The 22440-nt window shown below is 44.3% G+C and overlaps 2 protein-coding genes and 5 pseudogenes across 2 annotated transcripts; all 7 read right to left on the bottom strand.

The window, feature by feature from the left end:
- Positions 1 to 10602: 10602 nt before the first annotated feature.
- On the bottom strand, positions 10603 to 11717 carry LOC131989212 (keratin-associated protein 4-9-like). Its single transcript, XM_059354408.1, has 2 exons — positions 11608 to 11717; positions 10603 to 11527 (listed from the first exon to the last, which is right to left on the bottom strand). The coding sequence occupies exons 1-2, from the start codon at positions 11715 to 11717 to the stop codon at positions 10603 to 10605; spliced, it is 1035 nt and encodes a 344-aa protein (XP_059210391.1).
- A 67-nt stretch (positions 11718 to 11784) lies between these two features.
- On the bottom strand, positions 11785 to 12925 carry LOC131989213 (keratin-associated protein 4-4-like; annotated as a pseudogene).
- Positions 12926 to 13134: 209 nt separating this feature from the next.
- Positions 13135 to 13839, bottom strand: LOC131989214 (prestalk protein-like; annotated as a pseudogene).
- Positions 13840 to 15972: 2133 nt separating this feature from the next.
- LOC131990218 (keratin-associated protein 4-12-like) lies at positions 15973 to 16581 on the bottom strand (annotated as a pseudogene).
- An 867-nt stretch (positions 16582 to 17448) lies between these two features.
- On the bottom strand, positions 17449 to 18420 carry LOC131989215 (prestalk protein-like; the record flags this gene model as incomplete). Its single annotated transcript, XM_059354409.1, is given in 1 exon segment — positions 17449 to 18420. A coding segment is annotated over 1 exon segment (972 nt), but the record flags the coding sequence as incomplete, so codon positions are not given.
- A 360-nt stretch (positions 18421 to 18780) lies between these two features.
- On the bottom strand, positions 18781 to 20127 carry LOC131989216 (prestalk protein-like; annotated as a pseudogene).
- Positions 20128 to 20712: 585 nt separating this feature from the next.
- On the bottom strand, positions 20713 to 22420 carry LOC131989217 (prestalk protein-like; annotated as a pseudogene).
- Between the last annotated feature and the right edge of the window lie 20 nt (positions 22421 to 22440).

Consider the following 22440-nt stretch of genomic DNA (forward strand, 5'->3'; position numbering starts at 1 on the left):
GCTTTTTATTCAGCATCATGAATAAGCAGTGACTATCTTTCCTGCTATTTTCTTTCAAAGTTAAAAATAGGATGCATAGCTCTTAGTTTCAGTGACGTCTTAAGCAACGTAATCTAATGCTATGACGTTCTGTATTGCTCCTCCCAGAGATAACCTGTCAATCAAACTGTTGTTATGGTTCTGTGACTTACGTATGAATTTGTGGCAGATTAGTTTTGACAACAACAATGATAAAGCTCAAAACTTACATAAGCAACAACCTGACAATAGCCTATGCATTAGGTATTTTATTGTTATTGCAAAACATAATATACTTCTAATTAACTACTAATGCAATTAAACATGTTTGTAGCAAATAAAGGGAGTATTGTTGTTTTATTGTTGATTCAGACAATAAAAAGTGTTATGGACCACACACTTTATCTAAGTCTTTTTAAAGATTCAAGAGTTCTTTTGAGAAAAAAAGAGAGATTTCAGATCTAGAATATATGCATCGATGTGTATTATAAAAGGGCGTGATGGCTTTTCACATAACGCTCTGGAATTTACACCAAGCTAAAATTGCTCCTATTTTTATTATTTTTCCTGCTTTACCACTTCAAGTAAACCTCTGCATGTTGAGTTAAAGATATTTACACATACTATATCCACTATGATGAATTCTTCTTCTGGACTTATTTGAAATGGTTAATGTTGCCTCTGAAAATGAGTTGTCCATTTAAAATCATGTGACAAGCCATGAATCTTTACTCGTAGTTTGGTGTGATGGCTCCCCCTGTTGATGATTTTAAGTGTACTCTGGTACGCATTGTTCTCCTCCTCATTAACAGAAACAATATATACACCAGGGATATAGACAGAAGGTTAACAAAAAGTTAGTTACAAGCATAAAATTTAAATCAATTTATATAATCCCCTTTTTCCACATAAACATTTGGTTTACATCATGTTGTTTTGGTGCCATATTATAAAAGTTCAACACAAAGGTTTGGAGTTGGTCTATTGGTGGAATTTCACCATGAATAAAACCACTCAACCAAGAAAATACAATCTTTGTCCATCCTGTTTCTTTTAAGAAAAATTTCCCTATAATGGAGTTATAATAATTTTATCATATAAAATGTTCAGTATACATGCAGAACATTTTTTGTGTAAACAAATGAGAAATATATTTTTTCATTTATAGAAGTTGCAATATTTTTGATATCCATAATTTCTATTTACAGTATATTTATATTTATTTTATACCAGTTCAATTCTTCAAAAAGGGACATCATTCATTTTCCCTAAAATATTCTATTAACAGCTGTATCAATTACTGAGCCAAAAGAAGAACTTCTGAAAACCAATTAATATTAATTTGGGTTAAACAATTAAATCTAAAAAGCAAACCAGGAGTTGTCCTTATATGACCGTAAAATCTCATTATCTAACCATTTTTTATAAAATGATAAATATATTCCTTTATTTCAAATGTTTTTATTTCGGGGAAATGCTGTAACTCACTACTTTCAAGTAGTTTGTGAAAATCCGATTATTTCACAGGTTTCATTGAAATTTCATAATTGAAATGATTAAAAGCATTCAGTTGAAACATTATTTGAAGTGTCAAAGCTCAGTTTCCCCACACAGCAAAAGTTTTTGATTAAGTGCCTCTCCACAACAGCCGTGAGAAGTTCCCTGTGTCTGTTGTTCAACTGAATATTGCCTGCCAATATCTTAACCATCTGATAATTTTATCAATAACAGGAAGCTGACTTCTCTTGTGCATTATTTTTCTTTTTCTATATCAAAGGGAAGTAGTGGGATTTGGAGGATACCTGACTCACTTATCTTGCAATCGTTGAGGTGTACTGTGCATTTTTTTGATGCACTGTTCATTGTTCTGTATTATAAATAAACTCCATCACAAATTAAAAGTTGCAATTTGTATTAACTGAATAAACATCACAGTATTGCAATCTTTGGTAATTGTTGTAGGTACCAAAGTGTTGGCAGCAGCTATAGACGCCATCAAAGAGAGGTGGAGCTCTAATGTCACAGTCAAATGGCTGGCTCTAACTTAATAAGTTGTTCACATACAAAAAAAAATACAATTGAAATTACAATTATTACATTAACATGGTTCTGTGTTGCCCAAATCTACTGACTTAAATTGTTTAAGTAATAACTGCAGTAACTTTATTACCACTTTTACAATAACATGTATTAAAATAGTGTTAAAAGTGTTCTTTAAGGAGACAGAAACCATCATTAAAGAGTTCATTAGGAAAGCAGATAACAGGAAACCGTTGGAGCCATATGGTCTAAGGTTCTATAAGGTCTAACAGTGGCACATCAATAAGATGTTTTCTTTTATTTGATGTTCATAGAGTTAGTTATGCGACATGTTCAGTAGTGCTGCATACACCTATTATTTCCGTTTTTGGATTAAGCTGACTTTTATTTTGTAGATAACTAGATACTTTAACTTTTTATTTTATTTTTTATTTTACTTCATTTAACCAGTGATTTCACCCATTCTTACTTAAAACGGCGGCCTAGCAAAAGGCAAAACCTCTTGAGGAAATAGGTGCTAAAAAAAACACCAGCACATAACAGACACACCCACAACTCACATACAGTCAAAACAACAAAAAAGACATACAACAATAAAAATTACATCAAAGACAAACAGTCTAACACACAAGCAACGGGTTGATAGTCAAGTCAAGTCAAGTCAAGTCAAGTCGATTTTATTTATATAGCCAAAATCACAAATCCCAGATTCGTCTCAAAGGGCCTTACATGGTACAGTACCCTCTGTCCTTAGACCCTCACAGCGGCTAGGGAAAAACTCCTAAAGAAACCCCTTTTAGCAGGGAACCTCAGGAGGAGAGACAGAGGAGGGATCTATCTCCCAGGACAGACAGACGTGCAATAGATGTGGTTGTACAGGGCAGATCAACAGTAGAATAGAGTAAGTGAGAGTACTCTGGGAATACATACGTTAATATACAGGACAAGATGTTTATCCGTTGTGCCATAATCCTAGGGAGTGGAAGTCCCCAACGACTAAGGCTGTGTCGAGCCTCACTGGTAGCCAACAGTCAACAACAATAAGCAATACAGCACACAGAATGCCCAGATAATCAACATTTAAATGTTGTGAGATAAATATTCAATGCCAATCTATTGCTTTCTATCTTTCATAAGTCCAGTAAGCCATGACTGACTGAGAGACAAGATGATCACTGTCATGTTTTCAAATTATGTATGCCCATGAGGAGTAACATCACACCCAGATATTTTCTGCTCTGGCTCTTGCAGAGTCTGAGGCCTCGCACAACTTGTGTAGTGAGCGTATAGGGCTCCCCAGCTGTCATAAGTGCTTTTGTGGAACTTTGCCTTTTGCTGCATCAATTTATGTTGGAAATGCTTTGATTTCTGTTAAGGGAAGCACAGGTGAAAGCGCCAGTTGACAATTGTCATTGGTGCATTTGCAGTCAAATAGATTTGCCGAAGGGACAGAGGATTGGGAGACACTGAGGCAGATAATTGCTCGCTTTTCCATTTGTCAATTTCCACTTTTAGCAATGCACGGGCACTTGGCTTGAAGGGAATGCAAGATTCATTGATTCATATTACGCATAAAACATACAGTCATGGGAAAAATGATTAGACTACCCTTGTTTTCTTCAATTTCTTGTTCATTTTAATGCCTGGTACAACTAAATGTACATTTGTTTGGACAAATATAATGTTAACAACAAAAATACCTCACAAGAGTTTAATTTAAGAGCTGATAACTAGCCACTTTCCATGGTTTTCTTGATAATGATTTTGGTTATTACAAAGAAATTGAAGAAACATGGGGGTCTAATCATTTTTTCCATGACTGTACTTGTGATTAAGATACTAAATATAACCTCTTTCCCCATTGCGCCTCTTTTTGCGGCCAGATTATGCTATGTACCATGCGCTACAAATAGATTTAGTAAGTTAGTCATTGTAGAAGGATTAAAGATGTTCTATTATTGACAATAAAGACAAAAATGGTGTTTTGCTCAGACTAAGCTTATGAAGTGGTTTAGAAGCATTTGTGTCACAAATTCAGAATTCGATTTCTGCGGTTATATCTTGAAAATAAATCCGCCCTGATGTCTTTTTCTTTTTTGACACTGAGAATCTTTAAAGCTGGTTTTGATGATGGTTGTTACTCTGAGGTTGAGCTGATTTAAGAGCAATGGACCTCATGCATGAAAGCCTTAAGCTAACATGTTTAAGTTTAGTAATTTAGTCCTCCAGCTAATCATCTTAAATAAGTGAACACATTTAAAAGTAATTAAATGATTGAATATTTATTCTGTGTTTCATGAAGTAAATTGGTTTTTCAGCATCATTCATATTTCACAGCACGAAGTGCTTGTTGGCTTTTTGTGCATATTGTGTAATCCAGGGCACGCCTAAAACACATGGATAGAGACTTTGTGGCGGTGTAAGAATAAATAAGAATCTCACTGCTATAATAAGCTATGCACCACTCCCAGTTCTCTCTTACTGAACAAACCTGATTCACTGGCATGACGAGGGCTGATTGCACCGACTGATGACTGATGTGAAACGCTATTGTGAAATCTAATAATTGGCAATCACACTGCATTGTTTGATTGTCTGTAAACATCACCAGGCTTTATTTCTTAAAGTGATTATTAAAGTGTGTTTTGGGGACACTGAAGCTGAAAAGTTTCCAGAAGAAATGAATTTGATACACAACCCCAAACCCAATAACCTTATGACTCTAAATAAAACAGTGTGTGATCTGTGAAAACTAAAAAGAAATCAATATATTGAACATAACCTAATACTAACCTAATTCTAACCTTTCCACTAGCCTTAAACCTGTCTGGCAGGTGGGTTGTAAAAGATAAATGTTTAAATTAATAAACATTTGTGTTTGTAAATATATACACTCTGAATTCTTGTTCTTGTTCTTGTTTACACAATGTCTCAACTTTGTTGGAATCAGGGTTGTGTTTGTGAAATGATTTTCAAAGCGTTCATGTGACCTCTGATGTCATACTATGTCAATAAAATTGACTCTCTGGGTTCCCACAAGTCTCCTCTTTACATACAAGGCTACTTTATGCTGACAACATGCAATTTAAGGGAAAAACCACATCTTTCTCATGTAGTACAAATTTGCTATTTCCGCCTATTGTATTTGAATACAGTAACTGGGTATCACTGGAAAGCTGAGACTCTTGTGGATTCAATGAGCCCAGTTTTCTTCATGTGGGATGATGTTAGTCATCAGTAGTTAATTGCAGTCAGGGCATTTCTTGAGTCTCGACCTCACTGTATTAAATGAGCTGTTGTAACCTCTAGGATAATCACAGCCTCATGAAACTTTACAACCACAAACTAGAGACGTAGATTATTCAGAGGATGTGCAGCTTTCCTAGGTTTATTGTCAGCGAGAGGGCTTCTCAGCAGTTTGAAGAACAGAAGGGCTCATCATCCAATCGCTGAAAATACAGAAATTTGTAAAATGTAAAAAAGTTTTTGAACCCAAATCACAGCATGGATTTTTCTATGTTGTTCCAAAGATCTTGGCGTATTGATATATTATATTCTTATATGTCTTATTATATTCTGGAGGGTTTTTTGACCATTTTTATCCATTCTTGGTATGAATAAAATTGCATAATTCAACACCAAAGGTGTGTTACAAATGGTATCAACTCAAAACTTGCTGCAACAATTTATGGGACATAGTTGAAAATGGAAGTGGACTTCAAAGGGGCATATATAAATATTATAAACCCTTATAAACCATAATTGGTTAAAATAAATTAATGAATAATTTAGTCATTTATATTAGATATTTTTGACACAGTGCTGAGCTGCATCTCAAATCCTCAGGTTCACAGCTTTCAGATGTTGTCCACCACTTCTATGTGGCATTTATTGTTGCTGCTATCTCTCCCAAAACATCCACTGCCCACAACCCCCAATTTTCAAAGAAAAGACTGAGAAGTGTAAGAGATTAATGCTCTCCACATTGAACGTCCCCTGATGTGTTTCCTTTAGCCACCAAAATTTCAAAACATCACACAAGAGACAATTTTAATGACTGATTTTGTATTCTGATCATTGTCAAGTTTCTCACAGAAATTGTACAAGCTGCAGGAAATCTCACAGAATACAGCTATGCATGAAGAAATAAATATACTTTGCATAAATAGGAAAATATCTGAGTTTGTATAAGCAGTTAAGGATAATAAGGAAAGGATAAATAAGAAAAATAACAGTGCATTACTTTACATATATATTATGCATACCATGGCCTGCATGTGTTCCTTCATTTAATTTAAGACACTCGTTCCTTTACAATATGTTCTCTGTTATAACTTTTCCCTGTTATTTTGTGCTATGGTATAAAGTGATAAATCATAACGTGAAACCTTTCACAAGTAAATGATCAATTTAAATAATGTTAGATAGATAGATTACTTTATTCATCCCCGAAATTACAAAGACCTCTTTGTTTTTAAAGATTAACTTCAGAAAAAGTCCAATTTCAATTCTAACATCTCTCAATCTGCATCTCAAATATTTATTCTGACATTGTTGAGAGTGATTTTATGGTTTTCCTTTCCTGTGTTACTGGTTTTATTTGTTTACTTGTTTGGCGTAACTGAACAATAAAGAACTAGTTACTGTTACAAGGTTAAATATTACTATAGCATATTATTTTCTGACATTCCAAGTCTAAATGCTGCATTGTTTGGATTATTATTCTAGCAATGACTCAATGGACCAGGTGCCTAAACTTGAGTTTGATAGCAAGTTAATTGAAAACTGTACAAAATTAAAGACAGTCATAAGTGAATTTGCGTATTTCTTTTTATGTCCGTGATGGCAGTGATGTACTGATGGTGATTCAGCTCTGATGTTACTGTTGGTTTGACAGTAGCCATGACAGCAGAACCAGGCAGAATGCAGTGACGAGGCTGATACTGTGGCTTATTCCACTTGAAGCTGTAAATAAGGAGAAAGAAACAAAACAAAACTTTAGTTTACCAGTTATGCAACCTTAAAAATTTTGAATCAAGTAGCACTTAGTATTGCTTACATATGCCATTCACGATGATGTTGCTGGTTTCAATGTCGAAACCAGTGACAGATGAAGCTGCGTTAATCAAAACACTTGCAATCTGAGTGTTATTAGGAGCAGATGGGTTTTGAAACACAATGTCCATTATGTTATAGACCGATCCATTACTGCAGAAGAAAAAAAATATATATTTGAAGATACATCAGAAATATGCCACTATTATTAAGGAGTAACATAATGAATCTTAATAAAGTACCTGAATGCCACCACTTCCAAGGAGACGAAGGAGGAAGGGAATGCCTTTTGGAAAACTGGTGTCAGCTGCAGAAACAGGAAATAAATTCTCTTTACTGACCGAATATTTCTCTGCATATTTTTCTTTTGTTTAATTTTTTTAAATACTATTTAGGACATAAACAGACGTAAATAAATTGATGGGCACAAGTACAGGTTTTAAAAAGTGCTATGTGTTGAATTGTGCTATATAAATAAACTTGCCTTGTATTGCCTTAAAAGAATAGATGATCATTTTTTCAATCCCTGCCAGGCATTAACCTGGGGCAGGATCATGTGTTGTACCCATCAGTTTAATATTTTTGTGTATATTTATGACTGTATTCTCAAGGACTTTCTATGGTTGCAATGATTCAATTTAAAAAAAATCTTGTAATCTTGTTTTCCTAATCCATACACACATTTAGGTAGCAGTTAGAACCATAAGATTCTTTGTACCTAATTCATACAAGACATTGACATCACATTATTATAAAGCTTTACTAATAGCATATATATTTAGTTCTTTGGTTGGGGCTGTGAGATCTGTGATGAAATGATTCAGTGGGTGTACCAATAGATTTTATCCTAAGTGTGAGACTCACCTCTTTCTTTATCATTTCAGCTCGATTTTTATAAGCTGGAGATGATGGGACCAGCAAATCACTTGTGAATGTGCTTTGAAGAGATCTGAAAGTCACCCTGATTGTAGTGAGTGCTACAGTTGGAGGTGCTGCAGTTGCAGGTTTAGCAGTTGCAGGTTTAGCAGTTGTAGGTTTAGCAGTTGCAGGTTTAGCAGTTGCAGGTTTAGCAGTTGCAGGTGCTGCGGTTGCAGGTGCTGCAGTAGTAGGTGCTGCAGTAGTAGGTGCGGCTGTAGTTGGATCTGTAACTGGACTTGCTGTAAAAATATTTTTGGAATAAGAATAATTTGTATTATATCTATATTGTTTAAAACATACAAAAGTGTAAACTTTTTTTCTGTGTTTGTTACTATTATTGACTTGTGCAGCAACATAATTTTGTTAGTGACCGACTTAAAAACCCAACAATAGCTGCATGTTATTCAAAATGTTTTAATAAGTGAACTGTTGTGTTGACTTACCTACTACTGTGGCTGACGCAGGAACGAAGCTTACGTTGAAGCTACCGCTTGAATTGGTGACAGCATCAACTAAGGTTTCAACAACGGCTGCATTTGTTGGGAGGTCATTCACAGGAGTAGTTCCCTTGAAGATAACGTCCATCTCTACTTCAGTAGGAGAAGTTTCTTTTGATAGACTTCGGGCTCTGTATCATGCAAAGAAATTGATAAATCATGATATTAGGTGAGTTTCTTGCCATATGTTACACATGAAAATTTCAACATTAAAAGACACAAATTTGAAATATAGATAAAAAAAGAAGAACCACTGTTAGCAAAAATTGTCTTACCTGAACGCCTTCACCTTGCAGCGTAGAAAGTGTAGAGGATGTTTCTTCCTGTATATTTCCGCACACTGCAGAAATAAATGATATTGAAAATCCTTAAGTAGGTTGTAAGCATTCATTTTTCTTGAAATAATATTAAAGGTTATAATAATAAATATTCAAATAATGAATTTTCCTCTTCACACATTTGTCTTGAAGCCAAAACATTCTGTGCAGTCAAACACTATCAAAGTCAGTGAAAAATGTATGATTTGAAAATGTACTCACCACATCTTCCACTCGTTCTGCAAGATCTTTGTATTCACTGCTGCTGGCGTCACTGAGGGCATCTGTGTAAGGTTCTTCTGTTTCAACTTTCAAAGTATATTCATGATCAGGGGCTAAAGTGGTTGCAGCAGTTGTTGGTGCTGCTGTTGCAGGTTTAGCAGTAGCAGGTGCTGCTGTTGCAGGTTTAGCAGTTGTTGGTGCTGCTGTTGCAGGTTTAGCAGTTGCAGGTTTAGCAGTTGCAGGTGCTGCGGTTGCAGGTGCGGCTGTAGTTGGATCTGTAACTGGACTTGCTGTGAAAATATTTTTAGAATAAGAATAATTTGTATTATATCTATATTGCTGAGTGTTTAAAACAGACAACAGTGTAAACTTTTTTTCAGTGTTTGTTACTATTATTGACTTTTGCAGCAACATAATTTTGTTACTGACCGACTTAAAAACAATTGCTGCATGTTATTCCAAATGTCATAATTAAGGTGAACTATTGTGTTGACTTACCTACTACTGTGGCCGACGCAGGAATGAAGCTTACGTTGAAGCTACCGCTTGAATTGGTGACAGCATCAACGAAGGTTTCAACAACGGCTGCATTTGTTGGGAGTTCGTCCATAGGAGTAGTTCCCTCGAAGATAATGGCCATATCTACTACAGTTTGTTGTGCTTCTGATCGACTTTGGGCTCTGTATCACACAACCAAATTGATAAATAATGATATGAGATGAGATTCGTGCCATGTGTTACACATGAAAATTTCAACATTAAAAGATACAAATTTGAAATATAGATAAAAAAATCAGAGAACCACTGTTAGCAAAAATTGTATTACCTGAACCCCTTCACCTCGCAGCGATCAAAGTGTACAGGATGTTTCTTCTTGTATATCTTCCCACACTGCAGGAATAAATGATATTGAAAATCATTAGATATGTTTTAAGCATGCATTTTTCTTGAAATAATATTAAAGGTTATAATAATAAATATTCACATAATGAATTTTCCTCTTCACACATTTGTCTTGAAGCCAAAACATTCTGTGCAGTCAAATACTAACAAAGTGAGTGACAAATGTATAATTTGAAAATGTACTCGCCTCATCTTCCACTCGTTTTGCAAGATCTTGGTATTCACTGCTACTGGCGTTACTGAGGGCATCTGTGTAAGGTTCTTCTGTTTCAACTTTCATAGTATATTCATGATCAGGGGCTAAAGTGGTTGCAGCAGTTGTTGGTGCTGCTGTTGCAGGTTTAGCAGTTGCAGGTGCTGCTGTTGTAGGTGCAGCAGTTGTAGCAGCTGCACTTGTGGCTGCAGCAGTTGTAGCTGCCGCAGTTGTAGCCGCATCAGTTGTAGCCCCTGCAGTTGTAGCAGCTGCAGCTGTGGCCCCAGCAGTTGTAGCTCCAACAGTTGTAGCAGCTGCAGTTGTAGCAGCTGCAGATGTAGCAGCAGCAGAAGTTGTGGGAGCAGCAGTTGTAAAAGCAGCAGTTAAAGCTGCAGCAGTTTTAGCCACAGCACTTGTTGTCGGAGCAGCAGTCGTGGCTTCAGCAGTTGTTGGTGCAACTGTCGTAGGTTCTTCCGTCGGAGTGGCAGTCGTTGGTGCAGATGTTGGTGCAGATGTTGTAGGTTCTGCTGTTGTTCGTGCGGCAGTCGTGGGTGCAGCAGCTGTAGGTGCAGCAGTAGTTGCTGTCGCAGTTGTGGGTGCTGACGTCGTGGGTGCAGCAGTTGTTTCTGCTGCGGTCGTTGGTGCAGCAGTTGTTGGTGCAGCAGTTGTAGGTGCTGCAGTTGTTGCCGGTGCAGTTGTTGCTGCTGCGGTGGTGGGTGCGGCAGAAGTTGGTGCAGCAGTTGTAGGTGCTGCAGTTGTAGGTGCTGCTGTAGTTGGTGCTACTGTCATTGGAGAAACACTTGTGGGTGCAGCTGTCGTTGGAGCAACAGTTGTGGGTGCAGCAGTTGTAGGTGCAGCAGTTGTTGGTGCAGCAGTTGTAGGTGCAGCAGTTGTTGCTGCCGCAGTTGTGGGTGCTGACGTCGTGGGTGCAGCAGTTGTTTCTGCTGTGGTCGTTGGTGCAGCAGTTGTTGGTGCAGCAGTTGTAGGTGCTGCAGTTGTTGCCGGTGCAGTTGTTGCTGCTGCGGTCGTGGGTGCGGCAGAAGTTGGTGCAGCAGTTGTAGGTGCTGCAGTTGTTGCTGGTGCAGTTGTGGGTGCTGACGTCGTGGGTGCAGCAGTTGTTTCTGCTGCGGCCGTTGGCGCGGCAGTTGTTGGTGCAGCAGTTGTTGCTGCTGCAGTTGTGGGTGCAGCAGTTGTTGGTGCAGCAGTTGTTGGTGCGGCAGTTGTAGGTGCAGCAGTTGTTGCTGCCGCAGTTGTGGGTGCTGACGTCGTGGATGCAGCAGTTGTTTCTGCTGCGGTCGTTGGTGCAGCAGTTGTTGGTGCAGCAGTTGTAGGTGCTGCAGTTGTTGCCGGTGCAGTTGTTGCTGCTGCGGTCATGGGTGCGGCAGAAGTTGGTGCAGCAGTTGTAGGTGCTGCAGTTGTTGCTGGTGCAGTTGTGGGTGCTGACGTCGTGGGTGCAGCAGTTGTTTCTGCTGCGGCCGTTGGCGCGGCAGTTGTTGGGGCAGCAGTTGTAGGTGCTGCTGTTGTAGGTGCCGCTGTAGTTGGTGCTACTGTCATTGGAGCAACACTTGTGGGTGCAGCTGTCGTTGGAGCAACAGTTGTGGGTGCAGCAGTTGTAGGTGCATCAGTGGTTGGTGCAACTGTTGTTGGTGCAACTGTTGTTGGTGGAACCGTCGTAATTGCAACTGTTGTTACGGCAGCAGTTGAAGGTGCTGCTGTGGTTGGGGCAGCAGTTGTAGGTGCAGCAGTCGTAGGTGCTGCAGTTGTTGGGGAAACTGTTGTAGGTGCAACAGTTGTCGCGGCAGCAGTTGTAGGCTCTGCTGTTGTAGTTCCTATTGTTGTAGGTTCAGCAGTTGTTGGTGCAACCGTTGTAGGTGCATCAGTTGTTGGTGCAGCCGTTGTTGGTGCAACCTTTGTAATTGCAACTGTTGTTAGGACAGCAGTTGTTGGTGCAACCGTTGTTGGTGCAACAGTTGTAGGTGCTGCAGTTGTTGGTTCTGCTGTTGTAGGTGCCGCTGAAGTTGGTGCTACTGTCGTTGGAGCAACAGTTGTGGGTGCAGCTGTCGTTGGAGCAACAGTTGTGGGGGCAGCAGTTGTAGGTGCATCAGTCGTTGGTGCAACTGTTGTTGGTGCAACTGTTATTGGTGCAACTGTTGTTGGTGCAACTGTTGTTGTTGGAACCGTCGTAATTGCAACTGTTGTTAGGGCAGCAGCTGTAGGTGCTGCTGTGGTTGGGGCAGCAGTTGTAGGTGCAGCAGTCGTAGGTGCTGCAGTTGTTGGGAAAACTGTTGTAGGTGCAACAGTTGTCGCGGCAGCAGTTGTAGGTTCTGCTGTTGTAGTTCCTATTGTTGTAGGTTCAGCAGTTGTTGGTGCAACCATTGTAGGTGCTGCTGTTGTTGGTGCATCAGTTGTTGGTGCAACCGTTGTTGGTGCAATAGTTGTAGGTGCTGCTGTTGTAGGTGCTACTGTTGTTGGTGCTGCTGTTGTAAGTGCTGCTGTCGTAGGAACAGCTGTTGTAGGTGCTGCTGTTGTAGGTGCATCAGAAGTTGGTACAACTGTTGTTGGTGCAGCTGTTGTTGGTGCAACCGTCGTAATTGCAACTGTTGTCAGGGCAGCAGTTGTAAGTGCTGCTGTTGTTGGGGCAGCAGTTGTAGGTGCTACTATTGTTGGTTCTGCTGTTGTAGGTGCCTCTGTAGTTGGTACTACTGTCGTTGGAGCAACAGTTGTGGGTGCAGCAGTTGTAGGTACAACAGTGGTAGGTGCATCAGTTGTTGGTGCAACCGTTGTTGGTGCAACCGTTGTAATTGCAACCGTTGTAATTGCAACTGTTGTTAGGGCAGCAGTTGTTGGTGCAACCGTTGTTGGTGCAAAAGTTGTAGGTGCTGCTGTTGTTGGGGCAGCAGTTGTAGGTGCAGCTGTCGTTGGTGCAGCAGTTGTTGGTGCAAACGTTGTTCGTGCAACAGTTGTAGGTGCATCAGTCGTTGGTACAACTGTTGTTGGTGCAACTGTTGTAATTGCAACTGTTGTTAGGGCAGCAGTTGTTGGTGCAACAGTTGTAGGTGCTGCTGTTGTTATTTCTGCTGTTGTAGGTGCCGCTGTAGTTGGTGCTACTGTCGTTGGAGCCACAGTTGTGGGTGCAGCTGTCGTTGGAGCAACAGTTGTGGGTGCAGCAGTTGTAAGTGCTGCTGTTGTTGGGGCAGCAGTTGTAGGTGCTGCTGTTGTTGGTTCTGCTGTTGTTGGTGTCGCTGTAGTTGGTGCTACTGTCGTTGGAGCCACAGTTGTGGGTGCAGCTGTCGTTGGAGCAACAGTTGTGGGTGCAGCAGTTGTAAGTGCTGCTGTTGTTGGGGCAGCAGTTGTAGGTGCTGCTGTTGTTGGTTCTGCTGTTGTAGGTGCCACAGTAGTTGGTGCTACTGTCGTTGGAGCAACAGTTGTGGGTGCAGCTGTTGTTGGAGCAACAGTTGTGGGTGCAGCAGTTGTAGGTACAACAGTGGTAGGTGCATCAGTTGTTGGTGCGGCAGTTGTAAGTGCTGCTGTTGTTGGGGCAGCAGTTGTAGGTGCTGCTGTTGTTGGTTCTGCTGTTGTAGGTGCCACTGTAGTTGGTGCTACTGTCGTTGGAGCAACAGTTGTGGGTGCAGCTGTTGTTGGAGCAACAGTTGTGGGTGCAGCAGTTGTAGGTGCATCAGTCGTTGGTGCAACTGTTGTAGGTGCTGCTGTTGTTGGTTCTGCTGTTGTTGGGGCAGCAGTTGTAGGTGCAGCTGTCGTTGGTGCAGCAGTTGTTGGTGCAACAGTCGTAGGTGCATCAGTCGTTGGTGCAACTGTTGTAGGTGCCGCTGTAGTTGGTGCTACTGTCGTTGGAGCCACAGTTGTGGGTGCAGCTGTCGTTGGAGCAACAGTTGTGGGTGCAGCAGTTGTAGGTGCATCAGTCGTTGGTGCATCAGTCGTTGGTGCAACTGTTGTTGGTGCAACGGTTGTAGGTGCTGCTGTTGTTGGAGCAACAGTTGTGGGTGCAGCAGTTGTTGGAGCAACAGTTGTGGGTGCAGCAGTTGTAGGTACAACAGTGGTAGGTGCATCAGTTGTTGGTGCAACCGTTGTTGGTGCAACCGTTGTAATTGCAACTGTTGTTAGGGCAGCAGTTGGTGCAACCGTTGTTGGTGCAAAAGTTGTAGGTGCTGCTGTTGTAGGTGCTGCTGTTGTTGGGGCAGCAGTTGTAGGTGCAGCTGTCGTTGGTGCAGCAGTTGTTGGTGCAACCGTTGTTGGTGCAACAGTTGTAGGTGCAGCTGTCGTTGGTGCAGCAGTTGTTGGTGCAACCGTTGTTGGTGCAACAGTTGTAGGTGCATCAGTTGTTGGTGCAACTGTTGTTGGTGCAACTGTTGTAATTGCAACTGTTGTTAGGGCAGCAGTTGTTGGTGCAACAGTTGTAGGTGGTGCTGTTGTTGGTTCTGCTGTTGTAGGTGTCGCTGTAGTTGGTGCTACTGTCGTTGGAGCCACAGTTGTGGGTGCAGCTGTCGTTGGAGCAACAGTTGTGGGTGCAGCAGTTGTAAGTGCTGCTGTTGTTGGGGCAGCAGTTGTAGGTGCTGCTGTTGTTGGTTCTGCTGTTGTAGGGGCCACTGTAGTTGGTGCTACTGTCGTTGGAGCAACAGTTGTGGGTGCAGCTGTTGTTGGAGCAACAGTTGTGGGTGCAGCAGTTGTAGGTACAACAGTGGTAGGTGCATCAGTTGTTGGTGCAACCGTTGTTGGTGCAACCGTTGTAATTGCAACTGTTGTTAGGGCAGCAGTTGTGGGTGCAGCTGTCGTTGGAGCAACAGTTGTGGGTGCAGCAGTTGTAAGTGCTGCTGTTGTTGGGGCAGCAGTTGTAGGTGCTGCTGTTGTTGGTTCTGCTGTTGTAGGTGCCACTGTAGTTGGTGCTACTGTCGTTGGAGCAACAGTTGTGGGTGCAGCTGTTGTTGGAGCAACAGTTGTGGGTGCAGCAGTTGTAGGTACAACAGTGGTAGGTGCATCAGTTGTTGGTGCAACCGTTGTTGGTGCAACCGTTGTAATTGCAACTGTTGTTAGGGCAGCAGTTGTTGGTGCAGCTGTCGTTGGTGCAGCAGTTGTTGGTGCAACAGTTGTAGGTGCTGCTGTTGTTGGTTCTGCTGTTGTTGGTGTCGCTGTAGTTGGTGCTACTGTCGTTGGAGCCACAGTTGTGGGTGCAGCTGTCGTTGGAGCAACAGTTGTTGGGGCAGCAGTTGTAGGTGCTGCTGTTGTTGGTTCTGCTGTTGTAGGTGCCACTGTAGTTGGTGCTACTGTCGTTGGAGCAACAGTTGTGGGTGCAGCTGTTGTTGGAGCAACAGTTGTGGGTGCAGCAGTTGTAGGTACAACAGTGGTAGGTGCATCAGTTGTTGGTGCGGCAGTTGTAAGTGCTGCTGTTGTTGGGGCAGCAGTTGTAGGTGCTGCTGTTGTTGGTTCTGCTGTTGTAGGTGCCACTGTAGTTGGTGCTACTGTCGTTGGAGCAACAGTTGTGGGTGCAGCTGTTGTTGGAGCAACAGTTGTGGGTGCAGCAGTTGTAGGTGCATCAGTCGTTGGTGCAACTGTTGTTGGTGCAACGGTTGTAGGTGCTGCTGTTGTTGGAGCAACAGTTGTGGGTGCAGCAGTTGTTGGAGCAACAGTTGTGGGTGCAGCAGTTGTAGGTACAACAGTGGTAGGTGCATCAGTTGTTGGTGCAACCGTTGTTGGTGCAACCGTTGTAATTGCAACTGTTGTTAGGGCAGCAGTTGGTGCAACCGTTGTTGGTGCAAAAGTTGTAGGTGCTGCTGTTGTAGGTGCTGCTGTTGTTGGGGCAGCAGTTGTAGGTGCAGCTGTCGTTGGTGCAGCAGTTGTTGGTGCAACCGTTGTTGGTGCAACAGTTGTAGGTGCAGCTGTCGTTGGTGCAGCAGTTGTTGGTGCAACCGTTGTTGGTGCAACAGTTGTAGGTGCATCAGTTGTTGGTGCAACTGTTGTTGGTGCAACTGTTGTAATTGCAACTGTTGTTAGGGCAGCAGTTGTTGGTGCAACAGTTGTAGGTGGTGCTGTTGTTGGTTCTGCTGTTGTAGGTGTCGCTGTAGTTGGTGCTACTGTCGTTGGAGCCACAGTTGTGGGTGCAACTGTCGTTGGAGCAACAGTTGTGGGTGCAGCAGTTGTAAGTGCTGCTGTTGTTGGGGCAGCAGTTGTAGGTGCTGCTGTTGTTGGTTCTGCTGTTGTAGGTGCCACTGTAGTTGGTGCTACTGTCGTTGGAGCAACAGTTGTGGGTGCAGCTGTTGTTGGAGCAACAGTTGTGGGTGCAGCAGTTGTAGGTACAACAGTGGTAGGTGCATCAGTTGTTGGTGCAACCGTTGTTGGTGCAACCGTTGTAATTGCAACTGTTGTTAGGGCAGCAGTTGTGGGTGCAGCTGTCGTTGGAGCAACAGTTGTGGGTGCAGCAGTTGTAAGTGCTGCTGTTGTTGGGGCAGCAGTTGTAGGTGCTGCTGTTGTTGGTTCTGCTGTTGTAGGTGCCACTGTAGTTGGTGCTACTGTCGTTGGAGCAACAGTTGTGGGTGCAGCTGTTGTTGGAGCAACAGTTGTGGGTGCAGCAGTTGTAGGTACAACAGTGGTAGGTGCATCAGTTGTTGGTGCAACCGTTGTTGGTGCAACCGTTGTAATTGCAACTGTTGTTAGGGCAGCAGTTGTTGGTGCAGCTGTCGTTGGTGCAGCAGTTGTTGGTGCAACAGTTGTAGGTGCTGCTGTTGTTGGTTCTGCTGTTGTTGGTGTCGCTGTAGTTGGTGCTACTGTCGTTGGAGCCACAGTTGTGGGTGCAGCTGTCGTTGGAGCAACAGTTGTTGGGGCAGCAGTTGTAGGTGCTGCTGTTGTTGGTTCTGCTGTTGTAGGTGCCACTGTAGTTGGTGCTACTGTCGTTGGAGCAACAGTTGTGGGTGCAGCTGTTGTTGGAGCAACAGTTGTGGGTGCAGCAGTTGTAGGTACAACAGTGGTAGGTGCATCAGTTGTTGGTGCGGCAGTTGTAAGTGCTGCTGTTGTTGGGGCAGCAGTTGTAGGTGCTGCTGTTGTTGGTTCTGCTGTTGTAGGTGCCACTGTAGTTGGTGCTACTGTCGTTGGAGCAACAGTTGTGGGTGCAGCTGTTGTTGGAGCAACAGTTGTGGGTGCAGCAGTTGTAGGTGCATCAGTCGTTGGTGCAACTGTTGTAGGTGCTGCTGTTGTTGGTTCTGCTGTTGTTGGGGCAGCAGTTGTAGGTGCAGCTGTCGTTGGTGCAGCAGTTGTTGGTGCAACAGTCGTAGGTGCATCAGTCGTTGGTGCAACTGTTGTAGGTGCCGCTGTAGTTGGTGCTACTGTCGTTGGAGCCAAAGTTGTGGGTGCAGCTGTCGTTGGAGCAACAGTTGTGGGTGCAGCAGTTGTTGGAGCAACAGTTGTGGGTGCAGCAGTTGTAGGTACAACAGTGGTAGGTGCATCAGTTGTTGGTGCAACCGTTGTTGGTGCAACCGTTGTAATTGCAACTGTTGTTAGGGCAGCAGTTGGTGCAACCGTTGTTGGTGCAAAAGTTGTAGGTGCTGCTGTTGTAGGTGCTGCTGTTGTTGGGGCAGCAGTTGTAGGTGCAGCTGTCGTTGGTGCAGCAGTTGTTGGTGCAACCGTTGTTGGTGCAACAGTTGTAGGTGCATCAGTTGTTGGTGCAACTGTTGTTGGTGCAACTGTTGTAATTGCAACTGTTGTTAGGGCAGCAGTTGTTGGTGCAACAGTTGTAGGTGGTGCTGTTGTTGGTTCTGCTGTTGTAGGTGTCGCTGTAGTTGGTGCTACTGTCGTTGGAGCCACAGTTGTGGGTGCAGCTGTCGTTGGAGCAACAGTTGTGGGTGCAGCAGTTGTAAGTGCTGCTGTTGTTGGGGCAGCAGTTGTAGGTGCTGCTGTTGTTGGTTCTGCTGTTGTAGGTGCCACTGTAGTTGGTGCTACTGTCGTTGGAGCAACAGTTGTGGGTGCAGCTGTTGTTGGAGCAACAGTTGTGGGTGCAGCAGTTGTAGGTACAACAGTGGTAGGTGCATCAGTTGTTGGTGCAACCGTTGTTGGTGCAACCGCTGTTGGTGCAACCGTTGTTGGTGCAACCGTTGTAATTGCAACTGTTGTTAGGGCAGCAGTTGTTGGTGCAACCGTTGTTGGTGCAAAAGTTGTAGGTGCTGCTGTTGTGGGTGCTGCTGTTGTTGGGGCAGCAGTTGTAGGTGCAGCTGTCGTTGGTGCAGCAGTTGTTGGTGCAACAGTTGTAGGTGCATCAGTCGTTGGTGCAACTGTTGTAGGTGCTGCTGTTGTTGGTTCTGCTGTTGTAGGTGCCGCTGTAGTTGGTGCTATTGTCGTTGGAGCCACAGTTGTGGGTGCAGCTGTCGTTGGAGCAACAGTTGTGGGTGCAGCAGTTGTAGGTGCATCAGTCGTTGGTGTAACTGTTGTTGTTGCAACGGTTGTAGGTGCTGCTGTTGTTGGAGCAACAGTTGTGGGTGCAGCAGTTGTAGTTACAACAGTTGTTGGTGCAACCGTTGTTGGTGCAACAGTTGTAGGTCCTGCTGTCGTAGGTGCAGCAGTTGTTGGTGCATCAGTTGTTGGTGCAACCGTTGTTGGTGCAACAGTTGTAGGTGCATCAGTCGTTGGTGCAACTGTTGTTGGTGCAACTGTTGTAATTGCAACTGTTGTTAGGGCAGCAGTTGTTGGTGCAACAGTTGTAGGTGCTGCTGTTGTTGGTTCTGCTGTTGTAGGTGCCGCTGTAGTTGGTGCTACTGTCGTTGGAGCCACAGTTGTGGGTGCAGCTGTCGTTGGAACAACAGTTGTGGGTGCAGCTGTCGTTGGAACAACAGTTGTGGGTGCAGCTGTCGTTGGAGCAACAGTTGTGGTTGCAGCAGTTGTAGGTGCATCAGTCGTTGGTGCAACTGTTGTTGGTGCAACTGTTGTTGGTGCAACTGTTGTTGGTGGAACCGTCGTAATTGCAACTGTTGTTAGGGCAGCAGTTGTAGGTGCTGCTGTGGTTGGGGCAGCAGTTGTAGGTGCAGCAGTCGTAGGTGCTGCTGTTGTTGGGGAAACTGTTGTAGGTGCAACAGTTGTCGCGGCAACAGTTGTAGGCTCTGCTGTTGTAGTTTCTATTGTTGTAGGTTCAGCAGTTGTCGGTGCAACCGTTGTTGGTGCAACAGTTGTAGGTGCTGCTGTTGTTGGAGCAACAGTTGTGGGTGCAGCAGTTGTAGGAGCAACAGTTGTGGGTGCAGCAGTTGTAGGTGCATCAGTCGTTGGTGCATCAGTCGTTGGTGCAACTGTTGTTGGTGCAACGGTTGTAGGTGCTGCTGTTGTTGGAGCAACAGTTGTGGGTGCAGCAGTTGTTGGAGCAACAGTTGTGGGTGCAGCAGTTGTAGGTACAACAGTGGTAGGTGCATCAGTTGTTGGTGCAACCGTTGTTGGTGCAACCGTTGTAATTGCAACTGTTGTTAGGGCAGCAGTTGGTGCAACCGTTGTTGGTGCAAAAGTTGTAGGTGCTGCTGTTGTAGGTGCTGCTGTTGTTGGGGCAGCAGTTGTAGGTGCAGCTGTCGTTGGTGCAGCAGTTGTTGGTGCAACCGTTGTTGGTGCAACAGTTGTAGGTGCATCAGTTGTTGGTGCAACTGTTGTTGGTGCAACTGTTGTAATTGCAACTGTTGTTAGGGCAGCAGTTGTTGGTGCAACAGTTGTAGGTGGTGCTGTTGTTGGTTCTGCTGTTGTAGGTGTCGCTGTAGTTGGTGCTACTGTCGTTGGAGCCACAGTTGTGGGTGCAGCTGTCGTTGGAGCAACAGTTGTGGGTGCAGCAGTTGTAAGTGCTGCTGTTGTTGGGGCAGCAGTTGTAGGTGCTGCTGTTGTTGGTTCTGCTGTTGTAGGTGCCACTGTAGTTGGTGCTACTGTCGTTGGAGCAACAGTTGTGGGTGCAGCTGTTGTTGGAGCAACAGTTGTGGGTGCAGCAGTTGTAGGTACAACAGTGGTAGGTGCATCAGTTGTTGGTGCAACCGTTGTTGGTGCAACCGTTGTTGGTGCAACCGTTGTAATTGCAACTGTTGTTAGGGCAGCAGTTGTTGGTGCAACCGTTGTTGGTGCAAAAGTTGTAGGTGCTGCTGTTGTGGGTGCTGCTGTTGTTGGGGCAGCAGTTGTAGGTGCAGCTGTCGTTGGTGCAGCAGTTGTTGGTGCAACAGTTGTAGGTGCATCAGTCGTTGGTGCAACTGTTGTAGGTGCTGCTGTTGTTGGTTCTGCTGTTGTAGGTGCCGCTGTAGTTGGTGCTATTGTCGTTGGAGCCACAGTTGTGGGTGCAGCTGTCGTTGGAGCAACAGTTGTGGGTACAGCAGTTGTAGGTGCATCAGTCGTTGGTGTAACTGTTGTTGTTGCAACGGTTGTAGGTGCTGCTGTTGTTGGAGCAACAGTTGTGGGTGCAGCAGTTGTAGTTACAACAGTTGTTGGTGCAACCGTTGTTGGTGCAACAGTTGTAGGTCCTGCTGTCGTAGGTGCAGCAGTTGTTGGTGCATCAGTTGTTGGTGCAACCGTTGTTGGTGCAACAGTTGTAGGTGCATCAGTCGTTGGTGCAACTGTTGTTGGTGCAACTGTTGTAATTGCAACTGTTGTTAGGGCAGCAGTTGTTGGTGCAACAGTTGTAGGTGCTGCTGTTGTTGGTTCTGCTGTTGTAGGTGCCGCTGTAGTTGGTGCTACTGTCGTTGGAGCCACAGTTGTGGGTGCAGCTGTCGTTGGAACAACAGTTGTGGGTGCAGCTGTCGTTGGAACAACAGTTGTGGGTGCAGCTGTCGTTGGAGCAACAGTTGTGGTTGCAGCAGTTGTAGGTGCATCAGTCGTTGGTGCAACTGTTGTTGGTGCAACTGTTGTTGGTGCAACTGTTGTTGGTGGAACCGTCGTAATTGCAACTGTTGTTAGGGCAGCAGTTGTAGGTGCTGCTGTGGTTGGGGCAGCAGTTGTAGGTGCAGCAGTCGTAGGTGCTGCTGTTGTTGGGGAAACTGTTGTAGGTGCAACAGTTGTCGCGGCAACAGTTGTAGGCTCTGCTGTTGTAGTTTCTATTGTTGTAGGTTCAGCAGTTGTCGGTGCAACCGTTGTTGGTGCAACAGTTGTAGGTGCTGCTGTTGTTGGAGCAACAGTTGTGGGTGCAGCAGTTGTAGGTGCATCAGTTGTTGGTGCAACCGTTGTAATTGCAACTGTTGTTAGGGCAGCAGTTGTTGGTGCAACAGTTGTAGGTGCTGCTGTTGTTGGTTCTGCTGTTGTAGGTGCCGCTGTAGTTGGTGCTACTGTCGTTGGAGCCACAGTTGTGGGTGCAGCTGTCGTTGGAGCAACAGTTGTGGGTGCAGCAGTTGTAAGTGCTGCTGTTGTTGGGGCAGCAGTTGTAGGTGCTGCTGTTGTTGGTTCTGCTGTTGTAGGTGCCACTGTAGTTGGTGCTACTGTCGTTGGAGCAACAGTTGTGGGTGCAGCTGTCGTTGGAGCAACAGTTGTGGGTGCAGCAGTTGTAGGTACAGCAGTGGTAGGTGCATCAGTTGTTGGTGTAACCGTTGTTGGTGCAACCGTTGTTGGTGCAACCGTTGTAATTGCAACTGTTGTTAGGGCAACAGTTGTTGGTGCAACCGTTGTTGGTGCAAATGTTGTAGGTGCTGCTGTTGTGGGTGCTGCTGTTGTTGGGGCAGCAGTTGTAGGTGCAGCTGTCGTTGGTGCAACCGTTGTTGGGGCAAGCGTTGTTGGGGCGTCAGTCGTTGCAACTGTTGTAATTGCAACTGTTGTCAGGGCAGCAGTCGTAGGTGCTGCTGTTGTTGGGGAAACTGTTGTCGGTGCAACAGTTGTCGCGGCAGCAGTTGTAGGTGCTGCTGTTGTAGGTACATCAGACGTTGGTTCAACTGTTGTTGGGGCAGCCGTTGTTGGTGCAACCGTCGTAATTGCAACTGTTGTTGGGGCAGCAGTTGTAAGTGCTGCTGTTGTTGGGGCAGCAGTTGTAGGTGCTGCTGTTGTTGGTTCTGCTGTTGTAGGTGCCACTGTAGTTGGTGCTATTGTCGTTGGAGCCACAGTTGTGGGTGCAGCTGTCGTTGGAGCAACAGTTGTGGGTGCAGCAGTTTTAGGTGCATCAGTCGTTGGTGTAACTGTTGTTGTTGCAACGGTTGTAGGTGCTGCTGTTGTTGGAGCAACAGTTGTGGGTGCAGCAGTTGTAGTTACAACAGTTGTTGGTGCAACCGTTGTTGGTGCAACAGTTGTAGGTCCTGCTGTCGTAGGTGCAGCAGTTGTTGGTGCATCAGTTGTTGGTGCAACCGTT

Source organism: Centropristis striata, chromosome 17, assembly GCF_030273125.1.
Source record: "Centropristis striata isolate RG_2023a ecotype Rhode Island chromosome 17, C.striata_1.0, whole genome shotgun sequence".
Lineage (NCBI taxonomy): Eukaryota > Metazoa > Chordata > Actinopteri > Perciformes > Serranidae > Centropristis > Centropristis striata.

What these genes read in the sequence shown, in the direction of transcription:
- LOC131989212 (XM_059354408.1), bottom strand. Translation starts at nt 11,717, where the DNA reads ATGACAGTAGCACCAACTACAGCGGCACCTACAACAGCAGCACCTACA. An exon ending in ACAACTGCTGCACCCACGAC is followed by an intron (nt 11,528 to 11,607) that starts GTCAGCACCCAC and finishes CCATGACCGCAG; the next exon opens with CAGCAACAACTGCACCGGCA.